At 39.3% G+C, this 27496-nt stretch overlaps 1 protein-coding gene across 1 annotated transcript in view; it reads right to left on the minus strand.

The window, feature by feature from the left end:
* Positions 1-27496, minus strand: part of LOC126291533 (brachyurin-like) — an 81246-nt gene that overhangs the window by 23763 nt on the left and 29987 nt on the right. Inside the window, exon 4 of the mRNA XM_049985034.1 lies at positions 11919-12020. Coding sequence (XP_049840991.1) covers positions 11919-12020 — 102 coding nt within the window. The remainder of the gene's footprint in view (positions 1-11918; positions 12021-27496) is intronic.

The raw sequence follows: 27496 nt of genomic DNA on the forward strand, positions 1-27496 counted from the left end.
CAGAACATCATTAAGGTGACTTAGGTTTCAAAAACTTGAACTTTCAACTGTGACGGTGTACACAATGTTCCTTGGAGAATTGGTACACTGTGAACGATACACCATCGCAATTAGGTCACCTTGCTCAAACAGGAGAAGGTCGCATTAGGTTGTCGATCACCATTCACTTACAGTCTGTTCATCATACCGTTTCAGATGGAAGTACTAAGGAGTGCTAAGACACGCTTCAAGTTCTCTAAGGTTGTAGTTACAACAATAAGGAATAGCTCAGTAGGCAGAACAGTTTAAGAGGAATGGACATCTCTAAAAAGGGCAATCACAGAATGTGGAAAAATAATATGGGTACAAAGAAGGTAACTGTGAAGAAACCATGGGTAACACAAGAAACACTTCAGTTGATCGATGAGAGGGGAAGTAGAAAAATGTTCTGGGAAATTAAGGAATATAGAAATAAGAGTCTCAGGGGAGTTAAAAGGAAGTTCAGGGAAGCTAAGACCAAATGGCTGCGGGAAAAATGTGAAGATATCACAAAAGAAATGACTGTCGGAAGGTCAGACTCAGCGTACAGGAAAGTCAAAACAACCTTCGGTGACATTAAAAGCAAGGTTGGTGATATAAAGAGTACAAGGGGTTTTCCACTGTTAAATGCAGAGGAGAGAGAGGATAGGTGGAAAGAATTCACTGAAAGCCTCTATCAGGGGAAGAAGAAACAGGAATCGATTTAGAAGAGATATGTGACCCAGTATTAGAGTCAGAATTTAAAAGAGCTTTGGAGGACTTAAGATCAAATAACATAGAATTTCATCAGAAATTCTAAAATAATTGGGGGAAGTGGCACAAAACGACTATTAACGTAGGTGTGCAGAATGTATGAGTCGCGTAACATTCAATCTTTCTTCCTGAAAATATCAACACAATTCCGAAGACTGCGAGAGCTGCCAAGTTCGGTAATTATTGCACAGTCAGCCTAACAGCTCATGCATGTACATTGCTGACTATTTTGCAATTATTAATTAGTAAATGCTGTGACATTCAGTAATCAAGTATCTCAGACTGATATCACAACAAAGAAATTAAAGAAAAAAATAAACAGAAGCTCAGAATTAATGTGAATATATCTGCAAATTATATTTACAGTTGTATATTCTATGAAAAGAATTATAATTTTTATGTTTCATTGTCATTTGTATGGTAACCTTACTTTAATTGTATCAGGGATGACAAAGAAATTGAAACATCAGTTGGTCAGAATGGATGACGCCATAGAAAGATGCTCTGTAATGTAATCGAGTTAATACAGGATATACTGTGGGTTGCTTGAGTCTCGCAACAGCAAGAACAGTGTTCCTGAAAAAAAGCAATTTATTGACACCGAATATAAACATCATAAGGCATGAAGGAATTGTTTATTTTGTAATGGGAGTGTGGGGCAATGAAACTGGGTAAAAACTACAGATCACAGGTTTGACTACTGTAAGCAGATTCGAATATATATTGGGTCTTTAGTAGCGACACACAGGTGGACACGCTTTACAGGATAAACTGGGTTCGCGAGCTGCAGCAGGCAGTTTTTCAGAAAGGAGACGATAACATCATTACTTTTATATGTGAAGCGGTGACATGTTTCCAGCCTTTCGCACGCTCTTGAGGATTTTGATGTTAACAGATTACACAAGCGGCCAGGTGAGATCCTCAGTGCTAATCCTGCCGGTACCTGTGAATGGATGTAAGGACAAAGAGTAGAACAGGGGACTGGGGTGTGGTAGGCGTGAGAACACCATCTGTTAGCTAACTTTAGGTTGAATCTTCAGAAGATCAGTTGCCATATCCTGCTGTGTTTGGGACGTTAGATGCTGTACCAAAAACAAAATATAGTGATCAGCCAGAACATTATGACCACTGACATACTATTAATACAAATCTGCCCATGTGATTAGTGACACCTAGTGAGGAATGACTTCTAGTCAGAAACAAACAATGCATGTATTATCAGTGTCTTGCTGTCTATATGTCGAATGGTGAAACAGCATGATCTATCTGAGTTTGACAGAGGGCAGATTTTAATCGCGTGGAGGCTCGGCACGAGCATTTCGGAAACTGCATGACTTGTCGGATGTTTGAGGAGTGCTGTGGTGAGTGTCTTCAACACGTCGCGAAACCAAGGTGAAACCACATCCACATGTCGTGGGCTTGTGTGTTAGAGATGCCACACGTTGTAGGCTGGACAAACTGGTAAAAGAGGGCATCTACATCTACATGACTACTCTGCAATTCACATTTAAGTGCTTGGCAGAGGGTTCATCGAACCACAATCATACTATCTCTCTACTATTGCACTCCCGAACAGCGAGCGGGAAAAACGAACACCTAAACCTTTCTGTTCGAGCTCTGATTTCTCTTATTTTATTTTGATGATCATTCCTACCTATGTAGGTTGGGCTCAACAAAATATTTTCGCATTCGGAAGAGAAAGTTGGTGACCGAAATTTCGTAAAAAGGTCTCGCCGCGACGAAAAACGTCTATGCTGTAATGACTTCCATCCCAACTCGTGTATCATATCTGCCACACTCTCTCCCCTATAACGCGATAATACAAAACGAGCTGCCCTTCTTTGCACCCTCTCGATGTCCTCCGTCAATCCCACCTGGTAAGGTGGGTAACAGAGGACGAACGAGTGTAGTGTAAGCTGCCTCTTTAGTGGACTTGTTGCATCTTCTAAGTGTCCTGCCAATGAAACGCAACCTTTGGCTCGCCTTCCCGACAATATTATCTATGTGGTCCTTCCAACTGAAGTTGTTTGTAATTTTAACACCCAGGTACTTAGTTGAATTGACAGCCTTGAGAATTGTACTATTTATCGAGTAATCGAATTCCAACGGATTTCTTTTGGAACTCATGTGGATCATCTCACACTTTTCGTTATTTAGCGTCAACTGCCACCTGACACACCATACAGCAATCTTTTCTAAATCGCTTTGCAGCTGATACTGGTCTTCGGATGACCTTACTAGACGGTAAATTACAGCATCATCTGCGAACAACCTAAGAGAACTGCTCAGATTGTCACCCAGGTCATTTATATAGATCAGGAACAGTAGAGGTCCCAGGACGCTTCCCTGGGGAACACCTGATAATACTTCAGTTTTACTCGATGTGGCGAACTGTCATAGAACTAGCATCAGACTTCCATGCTGGGCAGAATAAAAGTGTGTCTGAGCACACAGTGCACCAAACAATCCTAAGGATGAGCCTCCACAGTCGACGACCTATGCATGTGCCAATGTTAACACCACGACATCAGCAACCATGACTGAAATGGGTACGATTGAAGTGGATAAGTGACCATTTCCACTGGATGTTGGCGTAGTGGCAGAGCATTTCAGGATCCGATGAGTCCCAATACCTTGTACATCATGCTGATAGGAGTGAGCGAATCCTTCAACTTCAAGGTGAGCAGTTCTTTAGCACCTTTACTGTTGGATGGAAACAAGCTGGCAGTGGGTCAGCAATGCTCTGTTGGAAACAGTACACAAAACACAGATCTGGCTCACTTTTAAAAATTGCTAAAAATATTAAATTTTAAAAGTTAAAATTTAGGTTCTTGACAAAAGACTGTTTTAAAGATCAAGTTATAAAATCGTTAAAAATAGTAAATTTTAGCTGTTGTTTAGTTAGTACAATTTTGTTGTACTAAGTCCTAAAGGACAATCATACAATGAAGATATACTAAGTTCTTCCAAATGATGTTGCAATTCCAGTTGAAATGTATTCAATACTTCTTAATATTTGTTCATGACAGCCTAATTTATTATGTTTTCAAATATATTTTACAGATTTTCCTCAAAACATCTAAATTTTGATACCTACCTTTATGTTTCTGATAATCGAAACATTTTCCCTCTTTTTTTTGAGTAGACGCTTGGTTACTCCAGTTATGAATTTTTTCTTTTATATATTATTTTCTCTACATCTTTTTTTGTTGTATGATCAGTACAACTTGCTTTATCACATACTTTATATTTAGATTTAGTAGCTGCCAAATTTCTTACATAAACTGTTTACAGTAAAAAATTCATTTTATTTACTTACATCTTTCGATTACATTATTATTTTTGAATGAATTTTATTATATTCATCAACTAGGCATTTTACTAAATCAGTCCATTTATAATTTCATTGCAAATTAAATTTTTTCCACACTTTTCCTTTCAATCTTCTGTGCTATCTTTCAAAGATGAATGTTTTGAATTCCAAAGAACTTGAATAGTAAATTAATATATATTTTTTCATTGAATTTTGAAAATCATAATTATAAAATTCTATTCCATTCTCTGTTGGTAAATTTCTTGGACGATGTATTCTAAATTTAAAAAAAATTAATAACTACAATTTTACCTGTCTTCTCTTTCATTGCAATGACACCAGAAAATTTCGAAAAATTGTCAATAACAGTTAATAAATATTTATATCCTTTGTTTATTTTTGAAATCCCTCTTAAATTACCTTGTCAACCACATCCCATTGCCATAAATCATCTACAGCAACAGATACAAAATTTCATCTTTTAAATTTTTTCTCATTACTTTATGGAAGTCATTAATAATTTCTTTATTAATACATCCATAGGGCCTAGTATATTTTCAGTGTGTGTGTTTATAATCTTCAACCTATTAGTTACATTTTTTTATTATTTTTAGTTTTACAAATAGAAGCAAGCCTTCATTTCTTTGTCTTCCAGCTTTAGTTGTTGTTATTCTATGGAGATTATCACTTTCAGTAATTTTTTTACACTTTAAATGATAGGTATGATAATCATGAAGGGTTGGTTGATTCTCTTGAAGGACAGAATGTGAAGCATGATAGTCAATTTATACAGATAAAAACTTGAATACTGTTTTAATCTATTGTCTTCATTTCAATCTAACAACAATTCACCAAATAAAAGTACTTTTAAATCGACTGGCACAGTTTTAACAGTATCTGTTCTACTTCTGTTAGAATCATTGATTGGATGGATTTAGTTAGTTTGTAAAGATTATCACACACACTTGAAGAAACATTTTAACCAATAATAACAACTTTGTTAAGAATAATATTTGTTTCATTTGGGGGAATAAATACAAACTCAATACTTTGCTTATCACATATTTTATTTTATATGTTAATTGAAATTATTATTTTTGTAATATATTATTCATTATGTATTTTTCCATTTTATTTGTAATTCAATTTTTCAGTGTATTTAAGATTTGTCTTATTTCCAAAAATGTCAGTTATTGGCATTTAAAATTTCATTGAAGTTATAACATTTGATAATAGTTTTAAGATAAATACACATAAATGACTACAAATAAATTTATTGAAACTCTGTTTTATATTGATGATATATCTCATTTTCCCCCATTTAATTAACTATTTCTTTTGGTATAGTTCCACAAAATAAAGCCAAAATTAATGTTGTGTTTTAGATTTATAAGAAAAAATCCAGTGTTTATGAACATGATCAGATGTATTTCATTTAGCATTCCACATTCAAGATTTTTTTGGTTTCTTGGACAATTAATCGGGAATAAACCTCTAAAATATTAAATTTTTACTTGTTCAACTAATTCTCCTACATTAAAATTAGCTAAATTCTTATTATGTGCTTTAATTATTTTTCCAATTTGTTTTACTTTTTCAATCCAGTACCTTTATTTCCCATTGTTTAATTACATCTTTTGTGTTTTTGTAATTGTTTATCAAATTTCTGTTTATTATCAGCAAATAAAACAACAGAAGAAATATCACCAATTGCTGAACAAATTGCACAAAACAACCAATAAAATAGGAAAAATTGCTCCTTTCAATTCGTTAATCCAGAGTTTTCTTTCTTTTTCATTACATATTCAGCAATTTATTTCACTACAGGAACACTTAATGTAATAACTAAATTCCCACCAGTCTTTTATCTTTTTCTTTTTTTAGTATCAGTTAAAATTGTTGATACTGTTTAATTGTACATTATTTTATTTAAGTTTAATTGATATTGGTTTAATTTTATCACTTGGGTGTAAAGTATAATCAGCACTATTATTATTTATGTATACTGATAAAAAATTTATCATCCGTTTCAATACCCATACCTAATTTGCTTTTTCCATATATTATTCTTCCAACAGCTGTTGCCACCAATTTTTCACCAAGTAACACATCTTCAGAATACATTTCTTGTTTCCCAGTTACCTGAATTTCTTTCTCAGCTTTACTGCATTTCTCTAAAGCATTATCTCTATCAAAAAAATTCATCTACTTTACAAGCACTGTCTAATGATTAATTCCAGTACCCCTCTACATAATCATTCTTCTAATCTTATTCCACTGCCACAATATCTATAATCAGGAATAACTAATTCAAAATGTAGTTCGTTAATTAGTACTTTAACTAACGATTCCCTATATTTTTTGGAATTTCCAAAATGTAAAAGGGTTATTCTCCAATGTTCCAATCAAATATAGAATTCCTTCTGGAATATTAATAATAAAACTCTTAAATTTATTTGTTACCTTTTTTAAATCTATCAATTTATTGTAGATTCTCAGTCATCAAAACATATTTGGTTTGCTTTTCTGAACATATTTTTATTAATTGTACACCAATTTTATCTAATGAATTGTTGAAAGTCCTTACCCAAAAACTAAGGAAATATTCTTCAACAATTACTTTTAACAAATTTTTATATATATTTACCTTGCTTGATTTAATTTTATTTCGATTATTTTCATTAGGTACTGCACTGAAATCGAAAAAATTCAAGCATATCTTTGTAAATCAAAGTTGTCAAATTCTTCACCTGAATCGTCCATAGTAATAGGTTTTCAGTTAAAGGATTCATTAATTCATCTGTACCTTCATATTCTATTTCGCCAGTTTTTAAGTTATCATATTTCACTGGTAATCGTCCAATATACTTAAATCTAGCTCTTTATCCAAAAACTCACTCATATTTATTCAATACTCATTTAGTCTTCGTCTATTTTAACTTTTTTCTATATTTAATTTCTTCTAGATATTGATTCAATAAATCTTGTATATCTGGTTCACTTAAAATGTAATTAGGTTGTTAACTTTCATGTTGTGTGGTTGGTGGAATATCGCCCAATTTTCTAAATCATTTAGATGATAAGAAACCTTTTGTCATTTGCTTTCCTCAGTTGCTTTTTAATGGAATATCACCTATTCCTTTGATTCCTTGTTTAACTGGTTGATCTTTTAAAAAATTTTCATACTCCGATCTTGACTGTCTTTCTATGTTTTACACTCTTCTTTTAATTGTTCATTTACTTTTCTATTTCGTTTACCTTTTTTGACAATGTTTGGGTCATATTTTGTAAACACTTACTAAGGATGAAAATAATAGATTTTGTTAATGTTGAATGTTTATATTAATCATTTACATTCCTGCATTTTGTAATGATCTTATTTGTCCTTTATTTTTTAATCTGTTGTCTAATCTGTTCTGACTGATAAAATTTAATTGTAATTTTTTCGTATATAACTATAAAGTTCTACATCAGAGGTGCATGCACCAGTCACGTCCTTCATGTGTTTGGGCAGAATATAACCATAATTGTCCAGTATAATGCTGGCAGTGAGCATTATAATCATTACTTTTATTATTCTTGTATTACTCTGTCTGTGTAAAGTTGTAATAAAGTTCTTTTGTAATCTCTCCATTTGTGTGTTTTTGTGAATTTTGTGTTGTTTGAATCAATTCAATATATAACAAATCATTTTGTTTCTCTATAACTAATAAGGTAATCTATTCAATTTAAGTGTCCAGGTCCTCCAAACCTAAGCAATATGAGAGGCACCTGACAAGTTTATAATATAGTCCCATGGCGTTTTCATTGCTTGCAGCACTTGATTTTTCAAACAGTCTATTAAATTCCTGGAGGTAATCTGTAATTTCATATAACCTGGGCTGATAAAATTTGTATCAAATCTGACTTACATTCCCAACAAGTACCTGTGGAGGAAGGGACCATGTTCATAGAACAACGATCTTCTGGAACATCTTGAAAACCCAGCACAGTTAAATTTGTATAAACAGATGTCCCAAAATAATAAAATTCCCACTGTATAATATTTGTGTATATATGAATTTCAACCGAAAAATGATATTAAGAATCAATTTTGTCTCCTGACTGATGTTTTTGTAGCCACTACTGACTCGACATACAAAAACTAGTCAGAAATGTAGGTTACTACCAAGCCCTCAAAGAAACTAGATGGGAGCCTGTAGATGTTCCTTACTCCATTTTTTGTGGTCAATATTACGTCAGGCATGTTCGCTTGTGACGTAATCATGATGTTTTTCCTTACAACATGTATGCATATTGAACTGATAATATTTCTTTTAACTAGTTTCTCAACATCGAGTAATCCAGTAATTTCACAAAAGGTAAATTCGAGGGTCAACAAGGGAAGTGTCCAGGCGTATCAGAGCGATGTTGTTTGGACGTGGAGGAGATATAGAGACAGCAACTGTCGAAGACATGCCTCGCTCTGGTCGCCCAAGCACTACTACTGCAGTGGATGACAGCTACCTACTGATTATGGCTTGGAGAACGCTATCATGTTGAATAATGCTTTTCATAGAGCTGCAAAACGTCATGTTACGACTCAAACTGTGCGCAATAGGCTGCATGATGCGCAGCTTCACTCCCGACGTCCATTGCGAGGCCCATCATTGTAACCATGCAGCATGGTAGAGATGGGCCCAACAACATGCCGAATGGACCACTCAGGATTGGCATCACGTTCTCGACAGCGATGAGTGTCGCATATGCCTTCAACCAGACAGTCGTCGAAGACCTGTGTGGAGGCAACGCGGTCGGGCTGGACGCCTTACGCACACTTACCAGTTATTGCAGGAGGTGGAGGTTCCCTGCTGTTTTGGGGTAGCATTATGTTGGGCCAACGTATGCCGCTGGTGGTCTAGGAACGCCATAATGGTTGTACGATGCGTGAATGCCATCTGCCGATGGACAGTGTAACCATATCGGCAGCATATTAAAGAGGTATTCGTTTTCATGGATAACAATTTGCGTCCCCATCGTCCACATCTTGTTAATGACTGCCTTCATGATAAGGACATCGCTCTACTAGTGGGCAGCATGTTCTCCAGACATGAGCTCTATCGAACATGATTGGGATAGATTGAGAAGGGCTGCAAGAGTGGGACAATCTGGACCAACTGTACCTTCATGAACTTGTGGTTAATATGTCACGACGAATACAGGCATGCATCAATGCAAGGGGATGTTCTTCTATGTGTTAGAAGTACTGGTGTGTGCAGGAGTCTGGACCACCACCTCTGAAGGTCTCGCTGTATAGTGGAACGACATGCAATGTGTGGTTTTCGTGGACAATAAGAAGGGCGTAAATGATGTTTATGTTGATCTCTGTTCCAAATTTCTGTACAGGTTCCAGAGCTCTCGGAAACGAGGTAATGCAAAACTTTTTTTTATGTGTGTAGTTTAAATGCCTCCCTTAAATATGTAGAGCTCGAAGCATTTACAAATGCTGCATTAAGGACAATCTTGTCTTAGCAACAACTAAAACCGTAGAAAATGGCGGGAACTGCTTTTGGCGATCCCTAGGGAGCATGACCTGTAGATTAAAACTGAAGAAACTGCAAAAATGTGGGAAATTAAGGAGATGGGACCTGGATAAACTGAAAGAACCAGAGGTTGTACAGAGTTTCAGAGAGAGCATAAGGGAACAATTGACAAGAATAGGGGAAAGAAATACAGTAGAAGAAGAATGGGTAGCTCTGAGGGATGTAGTAGTGAAGGCAGCAGAGGATAAAGTAGGTACAAAGACGAGGGCTGCTAGGAATCCTTGGGTAACAGAAGAAATATTGAATTTAATTGATGAAAGCAGAAAATATAAAAATGCAGTAAATGAAGCAGGCAAAAAGGAATACAAACGTCTCAAAAATGAGATCGACAGGAAGTGCAAAATGGCTAAACAGGGATGGCTAGAGGACAAATGTAAGGATGTAGAAGCTTATCTCACTAGGGGTAAGATAGATATTGCCTACAGGAAAATTAAAGAGACCTTTGGAGAGAAGAGAACCATGTGTATGAATATCAAGAGCTCAGATGGCAGCCCAGTTCTAAGCAAAGAAGGGAAGGCAGAAAGGTGGAAGGAGTATATAGAAGGTTTATACAAGAGCGATGTACTTGATGACAATATTATGGAAATAGAAGAGGATGTAGATGAAGACGAAATGGGAGATACGATACTGCGTGAAGAGTTTGACAGAGCACTGAAAGACCTGAGTCGAAACAAGGCCCCCGGAGTAGACAACATTCCATTAGAACTACTGACGGCCTTGGGAGAGCCAGTCATGACAAAACTCTACCAGCTGGTGAGCAAGATGTATGAGACAGGCGAAATACCCTCAGACTTCAAGAAGAATATAATAATTCCAATCCCAAAGAAAGCAGGTGCTGACAGATGTGAAAATTACCGAACTATCAGTTTAATAAGCCACAGCTGCAAAATACTAACGCGAATTCTTTACAGACGAATGGAAAAACTGATAGTTGCAGACCTCGGGGAAGATCAGTTTGGATTCCGTAGAAATGTTGGAACACGTGAGGCAATACTGACCTTACGACTTATCTTAGAAGAAAGATTAAGAAAAGGCAAACCTACGTTTCTAGCATTTGTAGACTTAGAGAAAGCTTTTGACAATGTTCACTGGAATACTCTTTTTCAAATTCTAAAGGTGGCAGGGGTAAAATACAGGGAGCGAAAGGCTATTTATAATTTGTACAGAAACCAGATGGCAGTCATAAGAGTCGAGGGGCATGAAAGGGAAGCAGTGGTTGGGAAAGGAGTGAGACAGGGTTGTAGCCTCTCCCCGATGTTATTCAATCTGTATATTGAGCAAGCAGTAAAGGAAACAAAAGAAAAATTTGGAGTAGGTATTAAAATTCATGGAGACGAAGTAAAAACTTTGAGGTTCGCCGATGACATTGTAATTCTGTCAGAGACGGCAAAGGACTTGGAACAGCAGTTGAACGGAATGGACAGTGTCTTGAAAGAAGGATATAAGATGAACATTAACAAAAGCAAAACGAGGATAATGGAATGTAGTCAAATTAAATCGGGTGATGCTGAGGGAATTAGATTAGGAAATGAGGCACTTAAAGTAGTAAAGGAGTTTTGCTATTTAGGAAGTAAAATAACTGATGATGGTCGAAGTAGAGAGGATATAAAATGTAGACTGGCAATGGCAAGGAAAGCGTTTCTGAAGAAGAGAAATTTGTTAACATCGAATATAGATTTATGTATCAGGAAGTCGTTTCTGAAAGTATTTGTTTGGAGTGTAGCCATGTATGGAAGTGAAACATGGACGATAACTAGTTTGGACAAGAAGAGAATAGAAGCTTTCGAAATGTGGTGCTACAGAAGAATACTGAAGATAAGGTGGATAGATCACGTAACTAATGAGGAGGTATTGAATAGGATTGGGGAGAAGAGAAGTTTGTGGCACAACTTGACTAGAAGAAGGGATCGGTTGGTAGGACATGTTTTGAGGCATCAAGGGATCACAAATTTAGCATTGGAGGGCAGCGTGGAGGGTAAAAATCGTAGAGGGAGACCGAGAGATGAGTACACCAAGCAGATTCAGAAGGATGTAGGTTGCAGTAGGTACTGGGAGATGAAGCAGCTTGCACAGGATAGAGTAGCATGGAGAGCTGCATCAAACCAGTCTCAGGACTGAAGACAACAACAACAACAACAAGGGAGCATTCTGTCAAGTAATTCTAAAATCAGTTACCAGGCAGTAGTATTCTAGCCTAGTAACTTGCTGTTTTTCAATAGATGCCTCAAAGTGAACAAAGGAAGCACACTTACCACTGGTATTGGTCAGTCCCCAGCCGCTGACCACAGCAGTTTGTCCAGCGAAGGTTTCATTGACCTCGAGAAAAGAAGGTAACGCCACCACGTTGATGAAACCTTGAGAACAAAATATTACAAATAATATGTTTGGATTCTTTGAATATGAAATACAGTACCTTACTAATGACATTGAATGAAATGTTACAAATCTGCGATTTGGATGTTATCTTCACACTATGTCCTAACCAACAATCCATGAGATGCAAATACGCGTCGTCATCAGAATGACAGTGGCAGACACTTCAATGTAGACTATTCTGCCAAATCATACTCACACACAGCCATTGTTACTAAGTAATGAACTTTGACTCTACAACCCCCTATGTACCACTCCAGACCTGACATCTGTAGTGGTTGCATGTTTGTTTACCTTTCCTTTCATTTTACTGTCGACCATCCTAGTGCTAAAAGAAAGGCAATGATTATGAATGTAATTCATCTTGCGAAATAACACTCCAAAGTTTCTGTTGGTTTCTAATAAGAACGACATGTACCAAGGCAAGCTTTGAAGATACTAAAGAGAAACAGAGTACAAGAAACTGATACAGTTTTTACCGACAGGATGCAGCTCTTGAGCCACAGACGATAAATGCTATAGGCAGACTCTCTCATACAATGATGTGAAGTAATGAAAAACTAAGTATATCTATGTGATTACAGTTTCAATATTTGAAAGGAATTAACTTTCGTGTCTGTTATGAATATGATTCTCTCAAAGGAAATGACCCTTAAAACTAAATTAGAAAAATGGTTGTATTAAAAGCAATGAATTTACGAAATAGGTCCCAAAAAGAAATTCAACAACAGAAATGGTAAACAGAAAAAGAAACAATGGATCCTGTTTAACAATATAAATATAGGAGCTGAAACAAGAGAATTATTAATATAAATTACAAACATTAGTTATTTATTACAAGAGTATTATTCCAGTTGAGCATTTTAACATGTGATAAATTTGTAATCCCATCTGTTTGTGCTACCAAAGACGAGAGTTTAATCTGGCTATTTAACCAAAAAGCTGAGTTACGTATTGCTGAGGAAAAGGTGAGATTAAAGTGTAAAGGAATTGAGCAGGAAGTGTTTTTTTCTGTATTCTAGTTATCAGTAAAATAAGTAGACAAGAAGAGGCAATGAAGGACAGAAATTTTAAGAGAGAATTACTTTTCAGATGAGCGGAAATAAAAGGGTATTATCTTCTTTTGCTAAGTATGAATACAATTTAGTGGTAAGTAAAATTTATATGCGTAAAATAGGTGTTACTGAATTACGTTTCAAAAATAGGAGAGATTAGAGGGTGAAATTGAGAACATTCTGGAATAAGGAACCAATAGGCATAATGGTAGAATAATGTTTCTGTAGCACTATGAAGTTTCTACACATTTAGTAGGCAAAATGAGATGGCAGGATACTGTAATTTGGGTAACGTTGATTTAGAGTAGAATACAATCATATAATGTGAACTGGATCTGAAGAATAAGTGTCCATTGTGACTTCATTACACAGTGTCCAATTACCGACATACTCTTGTGAGCATTGCTTAACTCGGAGACAGTGTGTGTACAAGAACGTTTGAAACAAGTACAAAAAGTATATTTTGATATAATAATCACACATTAAATATATCTAATTTCGCAAGTGTCGGTACCGTTGGTCCTTCCAAGGCCTGTCCGGGCGGAGTTAATTTTGTATGTGTGATAGTGATGAAAATGTATACGTTGGGTAGCTGATTCTTAAAGGGAGACAGTCTCCAGTCACCTTTTGACCTGATATCTGTAGTGGTCACGTATTTTTTCTCTTTCCTATCATTTTACTGTCAACCATCTTAGTACTGTGAAAAAGGGAATAAGTATGAATATGAGTCAGGACACTAAATAATATTATAAAGTTTTTTTGTTTCTAATATGAATGACGCATTCTAAGAAGAGCTTTGAAAATGCTTAAATGGATCTGAGTTCAAGAAAGTTACAATATCTCCAGGCAGGTAGCAGCTTTTGACCTAGAGACGATAAATGATACAGGCATACTCTCTGGCAGAATCATGTGAAGTGACGGAAAACTCTAAGTACATAAATAGAAATAATGATGTGTTTTAAGGTCTGAAGGCAATGAACTTTCATGATTTTTATATATATGGTTGTTAGAAAGTAAATGAAATTTAAAAGTAATTTAAAAACATGGATGCCTCAGAGGAATGAACTTTCGAAATGGATCATGAAAAGCAATTAAACAACGCAATTTCGAGAAACAAAAAAATGCTCTTAAGTGAGATAGTTAAGAACATTTTCGTTTGAAGTGAGGCATCTTGTAGCTTGACCTAATGTGCTACTTGGACTGAAAGAAGAGTATCACTAAATTTAATTGCACAGAAAAAAGTACAACATAGATTTAGTTTATTTAAATAACAGATAATTATTCCAGCTCAGTATCTTGTTATTTCTAATTCTGTTCGAACCTTAGTTAAATCCAGAGCCATATCATCATCGTAGAGCTAAGGAAACTAAAACTTTCTTGGTCATTTCTGTTAACAATATTTACGAGTATGATAAATAACTATTTGGTTCTGCAGAAACATACAGTAAATACATTCCATTGACAGCCAGCCCAATAAGTGATGGTGTTTACTGAGAGTAATGTGTGACTACAGAAGACATGCAACTGGAGAGTATCACCAGTTGGTTTGGACGATGTTTCCCATGTTGATGATGACAGGTTCACAAGTGAATGAAAGAAAAAATTTAATCATTTATCAGAAGATATTACACTCCAAAGGGAGCACAAAGTAATTACAGTGAGAAAAGGCATTTAAACAGTCATCCTTTCCATGTTCTACACAGGCATTCAAAGTGAAGGAACCATAGTACATTGCATAGTGGGAAGCGATCTGCATAGGATTGCAGCACCAGTCGCATCTATATTTTCATGGTCAGGTTTCATCCCATGGCTATTACTAAGTGTTGCTCTGAGTTGTGGAGCACTGCCAGTTCAACTTCCAAATGGTTATGATCTGTTACATCTAGTTCAACCCACTAATAAGGAGGGTACGATAATGATGGGGCGCTCAACTGCGCGGTCATCAGCGCCAGACTAAGGAGCGTATCATTGGGAGAGTTGTATACAAGCCTACCCCAACTCCCCCTTCCCAAAGCCAGGCAAAGCACTTGGCTGTTTTACATTGAAGGTCTGCCTTCCCTCCCCAGGTCTGTCCAAGCATCTAAGCCACTGTTGGTTCTGGTACAAATTAGTTCGACTCTAAGCCCGGCACACAGTTTTAATCTGCCAGGAAGTTTCATATCAGCCCACACTCCGCTGCAAAGTGAAAATTTCATTCTGAAAATTAGTTGTTACTGGTTCAGTCCACTTATACCTTTAAGGTCACCCACAACTCCCCTGGCCCGCTCCTCACTGGACAAATAGTATTCAAGCTCCTTCGCCCTCCCCCTCATCCTTTATGAGGAAATTTGCGGAATTCATCACTAGAGGTCTGTAGAAAACATAATGGAAGTATCATCATGAAGCACTGGCTGAGTCCATCCCAAAAGCAGAATAAGAAGACGTGTAAGTAAAACTAGTCCCATCCCCTGATGATTGTTATTTTATAATTTTGAGTTAATTTATTGCAGTTTTACCGATTTTACAAACACCTACATCTCTGTCTTAAGATATGTGTAAATATGATTTTGACCAATTACTGCAGCACATTATTTTTTAAAAAACGTCGACACTCCAAAATAAAGAATTTCTGCAGCGCAACGTTTAACAACAAACACGTTTTTGGTGAGACTTGAAATGTTAGTTTCACTGATATTCCACGTTAAACAACGTTTACAAGGCTTTATTACCAACAAATACAGTATTGCTAACACTTTAAATGTTTAAAAAATACCACAACATGGTGAATAAACTCCTGATACATAGCAAATCAATGTCATCCCAGCATTACTAGTATAAGTCATGTCATAGTATATGTCTTAATACGTGTATGTCGTCCTTTCGCCAGAAATGATGTAATTTAATGACATAATGGCGTACTTTGCAAAATCTCGGTAAATATTTACAAAATTTACGACATAAGACACTTTGACAAAATAGTGTGGGATGCAGGCGTGGCTGAGTTGCTATACCATTATGAAGTGTACCTGTGTGATCTACCTCCATAGCTAGCTGGAGCGAGAATGACGCACTGTGAAGCTGTCTAAAGGATACTGACCACCTACGAAACCCTCCGATCGCAACGATACAGTAGCCAGGAACCCACCTAACACCAGTACCTGTGATTGACGGAAGCAAGGTCTTGAGAAGGGAGGCAGTGTAGCATCAGCCAAAGTGTTCAGCAGCAGAGTGATATGCAAGCTGTATTAATCCATCTCTAATATTCTTTTTTACTTATCTCTCTACTTCTCGAAAAGCAAAGTAGATGTTCTCATCTAGAAACGTGGAAATGTTGTGATGTTCATTACATTCATCCCTCGATTTTATTTTCGTTAACACTCATTGATAATAATTTAGCTGACTCAAGTTTTATGTTATTTTTCGGTTTACGAGGTTGCTGGAATCTGTCTGTAACATGCACTTTGGAAACTATTTGACAGCAGTAAATCTTTTGTTGCTTATGGAGAAGTGAAAAATGCTACAACTCACGCCTTAGCTACAGATAGTTAAGTTAGTAGATCGCTTTCTCTAAATCATTCACGCACTACTATGTCAGATACATCTGTTATCAGTGGGGTTGATCAAAGCACGAGTGTTCCAGAGATGCTTTGTAAACACAAATGGGAATCCCTGTAGAGAAGATAACGTTCTTGGCGAATAAATACCTATTGGGAAAATTCAGAGAACTGTCATTTGCAGCTAACTATAGAACTACTACCGCCAAAGTATGTATCGTGGAAGGACCATGAAGATGAAAGACCCTAGGGTTTTGCACAGAAGCATACAGAGAGCCTGTTTCCCCTATTTGAAAGTGGCACAAGGTACCCTCCAACATGCACCTTGCGGAATACCTATTGGGAGTAAATGTGATCTAAGGATTTATGAGTTATAACTGAAAGTTGTCATAATCAAGTGACCAACTTATAAGAATGAGACGTGGTACTTAGGGAAAGCAGGAAAAGGTGTGGATGGGGCCTAATCAGTTACCGTTGTTTGCACAGTAAACACACACACTTTATTTAAGGAAATAATTTTTTTTAAACAATCATTATTTTAAAAAAAATTGACTGTAACACAAGCTACACTGATGGCTGAAGGCCTTATTAAGAAAGAATTCAAAAATATTTGTTGGCTGAAGGCCACAGCAATAATTGAGAACAATTAGTGGCTGAAGGCCTGAATTACAAGTGAGAAAGACAACAACAAGTTGAAAATAGGAAAATAATTTTTAAAACAATCATTAAAAAAATCAACTGTAACACAAGTTACACTGATGGCTGTAGGCCTTATTAAGAAGAATTAAAATTATTTGTCGGCTGAAGACCAGAAGCAATCGGAATAAATTAAACAAAATATTACTTTTAAACGATTGACACAATCAGATCAAATAAAAAAAGGGAGTGATCCGCAGACAGTGCTCCAAGGATCGACCTGAGAAAAGTCCCTACATCTAAATCCACCTAATATGTGATAACCAGTGAAACGATGGAGTAATTCAAGCGAGGGTGAAGTGACAGACAGCACTGCATCTTCAGAATCCGGTATTTAAAACGTCGAAAGGCAGAAGGAACCAGTACAATGAAAGTAGAGAAAAGAAACCACAATCCACACCGCAATCGAGGAGGCTGTCACGGAACGCATGATGCGGAACAGCATCGCCAAGACGAGGAAAGGTGCAATACCGCAAAAACACGCTAACCTCCAGGGCAGGTAACTGGGACGTTAGCGGCCACTAGGCAGTAAAATACCGCTGGTTGCAGTTTACCAAATAATAACACAAAATTCAAAACTAATAACAGGCAGTAGAAGACGGCTAATAGATTCTGCCCTCTCAACACACTCCACTAACTGCTGTTCGTCTCACGCAATACACGAACAAACGGCGTGATCACAAAAATGGAGGTTTAACTACAGGATTTAACGTTCACTCCACTCAACGTGCTAGGTCCGGTTCCACAACGATGTTGTGGCCCTCGCAACTACAGCCTCTCGATCCGGCAATAACTGCGTGCCTCCAGCGGTCGCGGCATGTCCTCGCGCTGCCGGACCTCTCTGCTGCTCTGTCCCAACCAAACTACCGACACACCCGACCCGGAAAACACTTCACGTCCTTCCAAAGATAATATAGGTACCAGATATCGATAAACGCTACTGTTGCCACTCGCAGACAGACAATACTAGCAGATGTAGTGTCGCCAGTAAACAGAAGCAGAAAACGAGACGCCACTATCCTTATTACAAGATGCCAACCTACCAACAGCACCAACACGAACCGCACACAGCTCAAAGCACGAAGTGTCCTATAGTTCAGAGCAGCAATACATGAAGGGTGTTTCGATACTTTCTTTCAAATTAATACAACAGGTAGAGGATATACAAACAAATATATTTACGAAGTGCATTCAAGTGCTAAGGCGTCTGACTTTTTTCTCCGGGCTGGAAAGAGAGAGAAACCTGCGCATTGTTTTAAAATGCGGGCGCGTTCATTATCAATACGTCCCAGAGATGGCAGCACCGTACGGCAGATGGAATTGTATCGCCAGCGGCGAGAATGAGAACTGTTTTAAATACTTCAAATGGCGACGTTTTCCTTACTTGAACTTCTGAATTTGCGTGGTGTGAAACCAATTGAAATTCATCGACAGTTGAAGGAGACATGTGGTGATGTAGTTATGGATGCGTGGAAAGTGCCTTCGTGGGTGTGATAGTTTAATGAAGGCAGAACATCGTGTGACAACAGCCTCAGGCTCGCACAAGCCGGTCTGACGACATGATCGAGAAAGTGGAGAGATTTGTTTTGGGCGATCGCCGAATGACTGTTGAACAATCGCCTCCAGAGTTGACATTTCTGTGGGTTCTGTGCACACAATCCTGCATGACGACCTGAAAATGTGAAAAGTGTCATCCAGGTGGGTGCCACGAATGCTGACGGACGACAACATCGCTGCCCGTGTGCCATGATGCCAAGCAATGTTGACGCGCAACGACAGCATCAATGGGACTTTCTTTTCGTCGGCTGTGACAGTGGATGAGACGTGGATGCCATTTTTCAATCCAGAAACAGAGCGCCAGTCAGCTCAATGTAAGCACACAGATTCACCGCCACCAAAAAAATTTCGGGTAACCGCCAGTGCTGAAAAAATGATGGTGTCCATGTTCTGGGACAGCGAGGGCGTAATCCTTACCCATTGCGTTCCAAAGGGCACTACGGTAACAGGTAAATCCTACGAAAATGTTTTGAAGAACAAATTCCTTCTTGCAATGCAACAAAAACGTCCGGGAAGGGCTGCGCGTGTGCTGTTTCACCAAGACAACGCACCCGCACATCGAGCTAACGTTACGCAACAGTTTCTTCGTGATAACAACTTTGAAGTGATTCCTCATTCTCCCTACACACCTGACCTGGCTCCTAGTGACTTTTGGCTTTTTACAACAATGAAAGACACTCTCCGTGGCCGCACATTCACCAGCCGTGGTGCTATTGCCTCAGCGATTTTACAGTGGTTAGAACAGACTCCTAAAGAAGCCTTTTCCGCTGCCATGGAATCATGGCGTCAGTGTTGTGAAAAATGTGTACGTCTGCAGGGCGATTACGCCGAGAAGTAACGCCAGTTCCATCGATTTCGGGTGATTAGTTAATTATAAAAAAAATCGGGGGCCTTACAACTTGAATGCACATAAGTCGCTGACGGCAATTTCTGAAGCTGGAGACAGAAGGCAGTTCTGCATGCTAGTAGAGCACCTGCATTCACATGAACGATTGACCAATTGCCTGTGTGCATGCAGTACATAGACAGATCATTGATTGTCATGCCTGTTCAGAGATTTCTGGCATGTCTACAATGGTACCAGCAGCGACAGCAGTTCAAGAGACGAGGTCTCTTTCCTTAAAGGTTTCATACACCAGGTGTTTCACAAGGTCCCAGAAGAAGAAATTCAGACACGTGAGATCAGGTGAACTGCGTGGCCAACCCACAGGGCTACCTTCTCGAATCCATCGATTTCCAAAGGTGGCTCTCAGATAACACCTCACACCAGTACTGAAGTGAGCTCCCTCCCATCGTACTGGAAGTACATCCTTTGCCTAACAACCTCCAGCATTTCTGGTAACACATGTCCCATCGAGATTCGATATCTCCGTCCACTGAGGCGGAATGGAAGAATGTATGGTCCTGTCAACCTAACACAGGGGATGCTGGCCCGAAAATGAACAGCAAATCGCTGTCGATGACCCCACGGTTGAGTACCTCGTGGAGTCACATTTAACCAAAAATGCAGCTTCACAAGTAAACAGAACCTCGTTAGTGTACAGGACCGAAGCAAGAAATTAGAGGTGCGGGGCAGTCCCCTTTAAAAATCATTGTGCAAACATCACGCATTGGGGAAATGATTCTGGTTCTAGTGCTACCAAGCTCTGAAGACGGAATGGATGCAACGCATTCCACACAAAGCTATGTTTGACACCACTGATACGCGCAATAGGTCGTGAACTTGTAGATGACGCAGAATCTTGTATTTCCTTCCAGGAGTTCACACTGTTCGATTCCCTATTGTATCATCCATAACTGAGAGCTTCCACGAAGCAGGCGATGCCGGATATTTGGTGCTGCGGAATCCGTCAGTTGGGAAAGCACTGTCGATACTCTCTTACTGCAGCTCGTCCATTTCCATTCACCAGATTCATGTCTGCCATTTCCGTGTACGGAAACTGCTCCATGATTACTTTTGTTATCTGAGGTGGTAATTGCTGCGACTGAATCGGTGTGCCGGCCGAAGTGGCCGAGAGGTTCTAGGTGCTACAGTCTGGAACCGAACGACCGCTACGGTCGCAGATTCGAATCCTGCCTCGAGCATGGATGTGTGTGATGTCCTTAGGTTAGTTAGGTTTATGTAGTTCTAACTTCTAGTGGACTGATAACCACAGCAGTTAAGTCCCATAGTGCTCACAGCCATTTTAATCGGTGTTCAAATGGTTCAAATGGAACTGAGGACTATGGGACTTAACATCTGTGGTCATCAGTCCCTTAGAACTAAAAACTCCTTAAACCTAACCAACCTAAGGACATCACACACATCCATGCCCGAGGCAGGATTCGAACCTGCGACCGTAGCGGTCACTCGGTTCCAGACTGAAGCGCCTAGAACCGCACGGCCGCACCAGCCGGCTGAATCGGTGTGTTTATATGGAAGACATTGTTGTTGTCACATGGATATGACGCTTGCCAAAGAATCGGTGTACTGTTAGGCAGACCGCAAAGTCATCCTTACATACATGGTACAGTTTTGAATGTCAATACACATTCCCAGTCAGTGACGAAGATACAACAGGTTCCGTCAGCACCACTAACAAAATGTTCCCTATCATTACAATCTGACTGCAGAGAGCGTATCTTCCTTACTGAAACGCCATTTTTTATGTTCTCTACATTCAGTATTAATCCGAACGAATAGTTTCGGAACATCCCGTATATTAACGGAGACATTAAAAAACCCGCAGAATCTGCGACATGTGTGCAGTATTAGCGATCGTTTGCCTTTTTCACGGTTCTGTCCGATAGTTGCTGACATAAGCATGTTTAAGTCCTGGACTGGTTTCTCATCTCTACGGTAAACTAGACTTCCCTGAAAGAGCAACAACACAGTGCTCGCGAAAATCAGATTGATAGCTTTTCGAAGGTACATACAGTTGAGGAAAGTTGGGCAATAATTGTACCCCACACCACTGCGTATACCATCACAGTAAGAGTTTGAGGCTTAGGGGAAAAGCTCGTAACGTATTGTATTTTTACGTAATACACCACGGAAAACGAACCGCAAAATCGGAATCGTTCTCCAAAACATTTTATGTAAGTGACAAATAATTACAGATTAGATGGACGCACAAAAGTAGGTTAGAGTACACTTGTTAGCCCACTGCTTGAATACTGCTCACTGGTGTGGGATCCGTACCAAAAAAAAAAGTCCCGATATGTGTGAAATCTTATGGGACTTAACTGCTAAGGTCATCAATCCCTAAGCTTACAGACTACTTAACCTAAATTATCTTACGGACAAACACACACACCCATGCCCGAGGGAGGACTCGAACCTTCGCCGGGACCAGCCGCACAGTCCATGACTGTAGCGCCCCAGACCGCTCGGCTAATCCCGCGCTGATCCGTACCAGGTAGAGTTAATAGAAGAGATAGAAAAGATCCAACGTAGAGCAGCGCGTTTCGTTACAGGATCATTTAGTAATCGCGAAAGCGTTACGGAGATGATAAACTCCAGTGGAAGACTCTGCAAGAGAGACGCTCAGTAGCTCGGTACGGGCTTTTGTTGAAGTTTCGAGAACATACCTTCACCGAGGAGTCAAGCAGTATATTGCTCCCTCCTACGTATATCTCGCGAAGAGGCCATGAGGATAAAATCAGAGAGATTAGAGCCCACACAGAGGCATACCGACTATCTTTCTTTCTACGAGACTGGAATAGAAGTGAGGACCGATAGAGGTAGTCAAGGTACCCTCCGCCACACACCGGCAGGTGGCTTGCGGAGTATGGATGCAGATGTAGATGTAGATAAGTTAACATATGTTTACGGTGGCTTTTTGCCGAAGCGTAGCATAGTGAGATTGCAGCGAAGGGCGCCAATTAAATGGTTTGTAAGGGGGGGGGGGGGGTTGGCGGGGTGAGAGGTCTAGACCTGGGGTCGGGATTGAAACGAGCATTTTTAGTACCTTAGTAAACGAATGGTGACTCATAAGTAGCCATAAAAAAGTCCTAGTGCCCTGATGCGGACTTTTAAATCTTTTTGAGAGGAAAACACCTCGATTCACATCCATTAGTGAAACCTGCTAAGAGTCTCAGGCTGACGACCACATCCCATACGTGATGTATTTCTAGATAACACATTGCAAAAAACGCACTTGAAAATCCGCGTCACTCTACGAATGTATTACGCAAGAGATAAATAAATATAGACTAGACTGAGGTGCCAAAGTCATGCGATACCTCCTAATATCTCGTCTGACCTCCTTTTGTCCCGCTTAGAGCTGAAACTCGACGTGGCACGCACTGGACAAGTCGCTGGAAGTCCCCTCGAGAAATACTGAGCCGCTCTTACCTCTATGGCGGTACGAGAAATTTGTTAACATCGAGTATAGATTTAAGTGTCAGGAAGTCGTTTCTGAAAGTATATGTATGGAGTGTAGCCATGTATTTCAGTGAAACATGGGCAATAAATAGTTTGGACAAGAAAAGAATAGAAACTTTCGAAATGTGGTGCTACAGAAGAATGTTGAAGATTAGGTGGGTAGATGACATAACTAATGAGGAGGTATTGAATAGAATTGGGAGAAGAGGAGTTTGTGGCACAACTTGACAAGAAGAAGGGACCGTTTGGTAGGACATGTTCTGAGGCATCAAGGGATCACAAATTTAGCGTTGGAGGTCAGCGTGGAGGGTAAAAATCATAGAGGGAGACCAAGAGATGAATACACTAAGCAGATTCAAAAGGATGTAGGTTGCAGTAAGTACTGGGAGATGAAGAAGCTTGCACAGGATAGCGTAGCATGGAGAGCTGTATCAAACCAATTTCAGGGCTCAAGACCACCACACATGACAACAATCTGACATTAGTATAGCTTTGTGGTACTGTTACACGTTTCCACATATACTGCTATCTGTTGTAACATTATGCTGAGGTCATAAAAGCGATATGTACAAATGCAGATGGCAGTAGTATCGCATACACAAGCTATAAAAGCGCAGTGCATTATTGGAGCTATCACTTGTACACAGGTGATTCGTGTGAAGAGGTTTCTGACGTGATGATAACCGCACGACGGGAATTAACGGACTTTTGAACGCGGAATGGTAGTTGGAGCTAGATGGTTCAAATGGCTCTGAGCACTATGGGACGTAACATCTGAGGTCATCAGTCCCCTAGAACTTAGAACTACTTAAACCTAACTAACCTAAGGACATCACAAACATCCATGCCCGTAGCGGTCTCGCGGTTCCAAACTGAAGCGCCTAGAACCGCTCAGCCACACCGGCCGGCAGTTGGAGCTAGTCGCATGGGACATTTCATTTCGGAAATCGTTAGGGAATCCAGTATTCCAAGATCCACAGTGTGAAGAGTGTGCCGAGAATACCAGATTTCAGGCATATATTATTTACATATTCTTAACATTGACTCACCACGAACAAAGCCGTGACCGATGGTTGTAACTTAACTACCGAGGGCTGCGGAGTTTGTGTCGAGTTGTCATTGCCAACAGGCAAGCAACACTACGTGAAATATCCACAGAAATCAATGTGGGACGTACGACGTAAGTATCCATTAGGATAGCGCAGCGAAATTTGGCGTTAATGAGGTATGGCAGCATACGACCCACTCGAATGTCTTTGCTAACAGCATGACATTGCGTGTCGTGCCTCTCTTCGGTTTGTGACCGTATCTGTTGTATCATAGGCAACTAGAATACCGTAGCCTGGTCAAGAGCCCCGATTTCAGTTGGTAAGAGTTGATGATAGGGTTCGAGTGTGGCGCAGACTCTACGAAGCTATGGACCAGAGTTGTCAACAAGTGACTGTGCAAGCTGGTGATGGCTCCATAGTGGTGTAGCCTGTGTTTACATGAAATAGACTGAGTCCTCTGGTCAAATTGTGCCGATCATTGACTGGAGATGCCATTTTCAGCCATTCATGAACTTCATGTCCCCAAACAATGATGGAATTTTTATGACTGACAATGTGGCATGTTACCACATCACAACCGTTCACGACTGGTTTGAAGGACATTCTCGACAGTTGGAGGGAATGATTTGGCCATCTATATCGCCTGACATGAATCCCACAGTAAATATGTGGGATATAATGGAGGTCAGTTCGTGGACAAAATCCAGCACCGGCTGCACTTTCGCGATTATGGGCGGCTATAGGGGCAGCTCGGCTCGGTATTTCTGGAGGTGACTTCCAACTACTTGTCGAGATCTTGCCACGTCGAGTTGCTGCACCTCTCCAGGCGAAAGAATGTCCAGCACGATAGTAGGAGGATTACCATGACTTCTGCCCCCTCAACGTAGAGCAGCAGGGCTGGAGAATCCAACCAATCACGTAACGCGATTTTATCGGTACTCTCAATATCTGCTCTCATTGTAGGAGTCGTAACCTGAAGTGACATCATGATCACGTGACGGACTCATAATACATACACTGTGGATTGTAATGCTTCATACATGGTTGCAGGCACCCTTGGTAACCTATTTTCTGTACCATGATTCATTCGGTGTTAAGTGTTCCCAGAGAGTGGGGTGGTGCAAACGTTATGAAATCCAAATACATTAAAATTTTTTACCTTTACAGATTTATAGATCTTTTTTTGTTCTCAGAATTACTGTTGTTTACAACAACGATTTTCATATTTTTAACATCAATAGTACACGTATAAAACCAGGCCCAAGGAAAGAAGGGAAGTTGAAATATGGAAGGAGTATATATAGGGTATACACAAGGGAGGTGTACTTGAGGGCATCATTATAGAAATGGAAGAGGGCGTAAATGCAGATGAGATGGGAGACATGATAGTGCGACAAGAATTTGACAGAAGACTAAGTCCAAACAAGGTCCCAACACTAGACGAAACTCTGTCAGAACTGCTGGTAGCCATGGGAGGAGCAGCCATGCCGAAACTCTTCCATCTGGTGTGCAAGGTGTATGAGAAAGGCGAAATACCATCTGACTTCAAGAAGAATATAATAATTCCAATTCCAAAGAAAGGAGCTGCTGACTAGTATGAATGTTACTGTCCCATCAGTTTAATAAGTCAGGGTAGCAAAATACTAATTCGAATACCATGCAGAAGAACGGAAAAGCTACTAGAAGCCAACCTCGGAGAAGATTAGATGGATAGAGCGCGTAACCAACAAGGAGGTACTGAATAGTACTGGGGAGGAAAGAAATTTTGTGGCATGAACTGTCTAGAAGAAGGAATCAGTTGATAGGAGACATTATCAGATATCAAGGGATCGCCAGTTTACTAATGGAGGGAAATGTGGGTGGTAAAAATCGTAGAGGGAGATCGAGAGATGAGTTCAATAGGCAGAATCAAAACGATGAAGGTTGTAGTAGCCAGCTTGATTAGGCTAGAGAAGGCTGGAGAGCGGCATCAAACCAGTCTTCGGACCGAAGATCACAACAACATCTGAATATCATAAAAGCGTTTCTCTGGCTTAGTGTGCGTGTTTTTCATATCCGTGCTACTCTGCTCCCGGCACTGTCCTTTATCTTCATGACCTTTGACCTCCCTATGAATTTTTCTACCAAACAATCAGGAAATCCTTCACGTCCTCTCTTGCATGTATTCACCCTTTCGATTGGTAAATGGTTAAATGCTATTCATCCCAGACCTTTACCATGTTTATTCTATTCTAGGCTATGAATCTTACGTCAGTCAATCTCAGAATTTCTCCACTATTTCAATGTTCCCTTTACGTGCAGGATCAAACATTGTAGCTGTAAATCACAGCTCCATCACTCATTTTCAGAACCTTGGAATGCCTTTGTCAACAGAAAGAATTTCTACCACCAGTAAATGCTTTTTTTTATGTGGTGACGATTGTCCACAACAGTATGCAAAACCCTTGGAAAGGAGGAGCTTTTGGCTGCAATAGTCGAGAAAGCAGAAGCGGAAATAATAAGTGCGTTTCTCAGTACCATAATCTTACCCAGTTTTGGTTCTACTGGCAACATAGCAAGCATCTGACCCCTGTAAGTTAGTTGGCAAACCGATTTCCACACAAATTTTACTACTCTACCAGAACAAAGGTGTTTCAGTGCAATTACCACACCAGTTTAAAAGGCTTGGTAACAAACCTAAAGATGATGGTTGGTAAAAATATATCCTGTCACTAATTCCTGGTATGTTACCATTGCAGGATGTATACATACCATTTGTTCCTGTCTATGATCCATATTCAGACTGTCTAGCACATCTACAACGTAACTAACGAACCTCATATTAATCAAACACCGAAATTATCCACACTAATGGGAATCAAACTAGTCAGAAGACGGATGACTCAAAAAAAATTAAACAAAATTGGCAACCCGTCAGTTAATATCTATTTTCTATACTTTTACATACGAGTACTTCATATTCTGAAACGAACCTCAGTGGTTTTGATTACAGTGTAATCGGATTGTCCTCAATGATGAACCAAACTTCAACATATATTTCACCAGGTGCCATTACCAAATGTTCCGTTAAAAGTACAATGTTCTACAAACACATCTCCTGATTTTGAAATATTATGTGCATATGACGAATAGTTAGCCTTCCAGCAAAGCAATGCAATCTGTTGTGTAACATACTCCCTCCAGAATTTGCTTAAAAATAGG

This window comes from Schistocerca gregaria, chromosome 9 (assembly GCF_023897955.1).
Source record: "Schistocerca gregaria isolate iqSchGreg1 chromosome 9, iqSchGreg1.2, whole genome shotgun sequence".
Taxonomy (NCBI): Eukaryota; Metazoa; Arthropoda; class Insecta; order Orthoptera; family Acrididae; genus Schistocerca; species Schistocerca gregaria.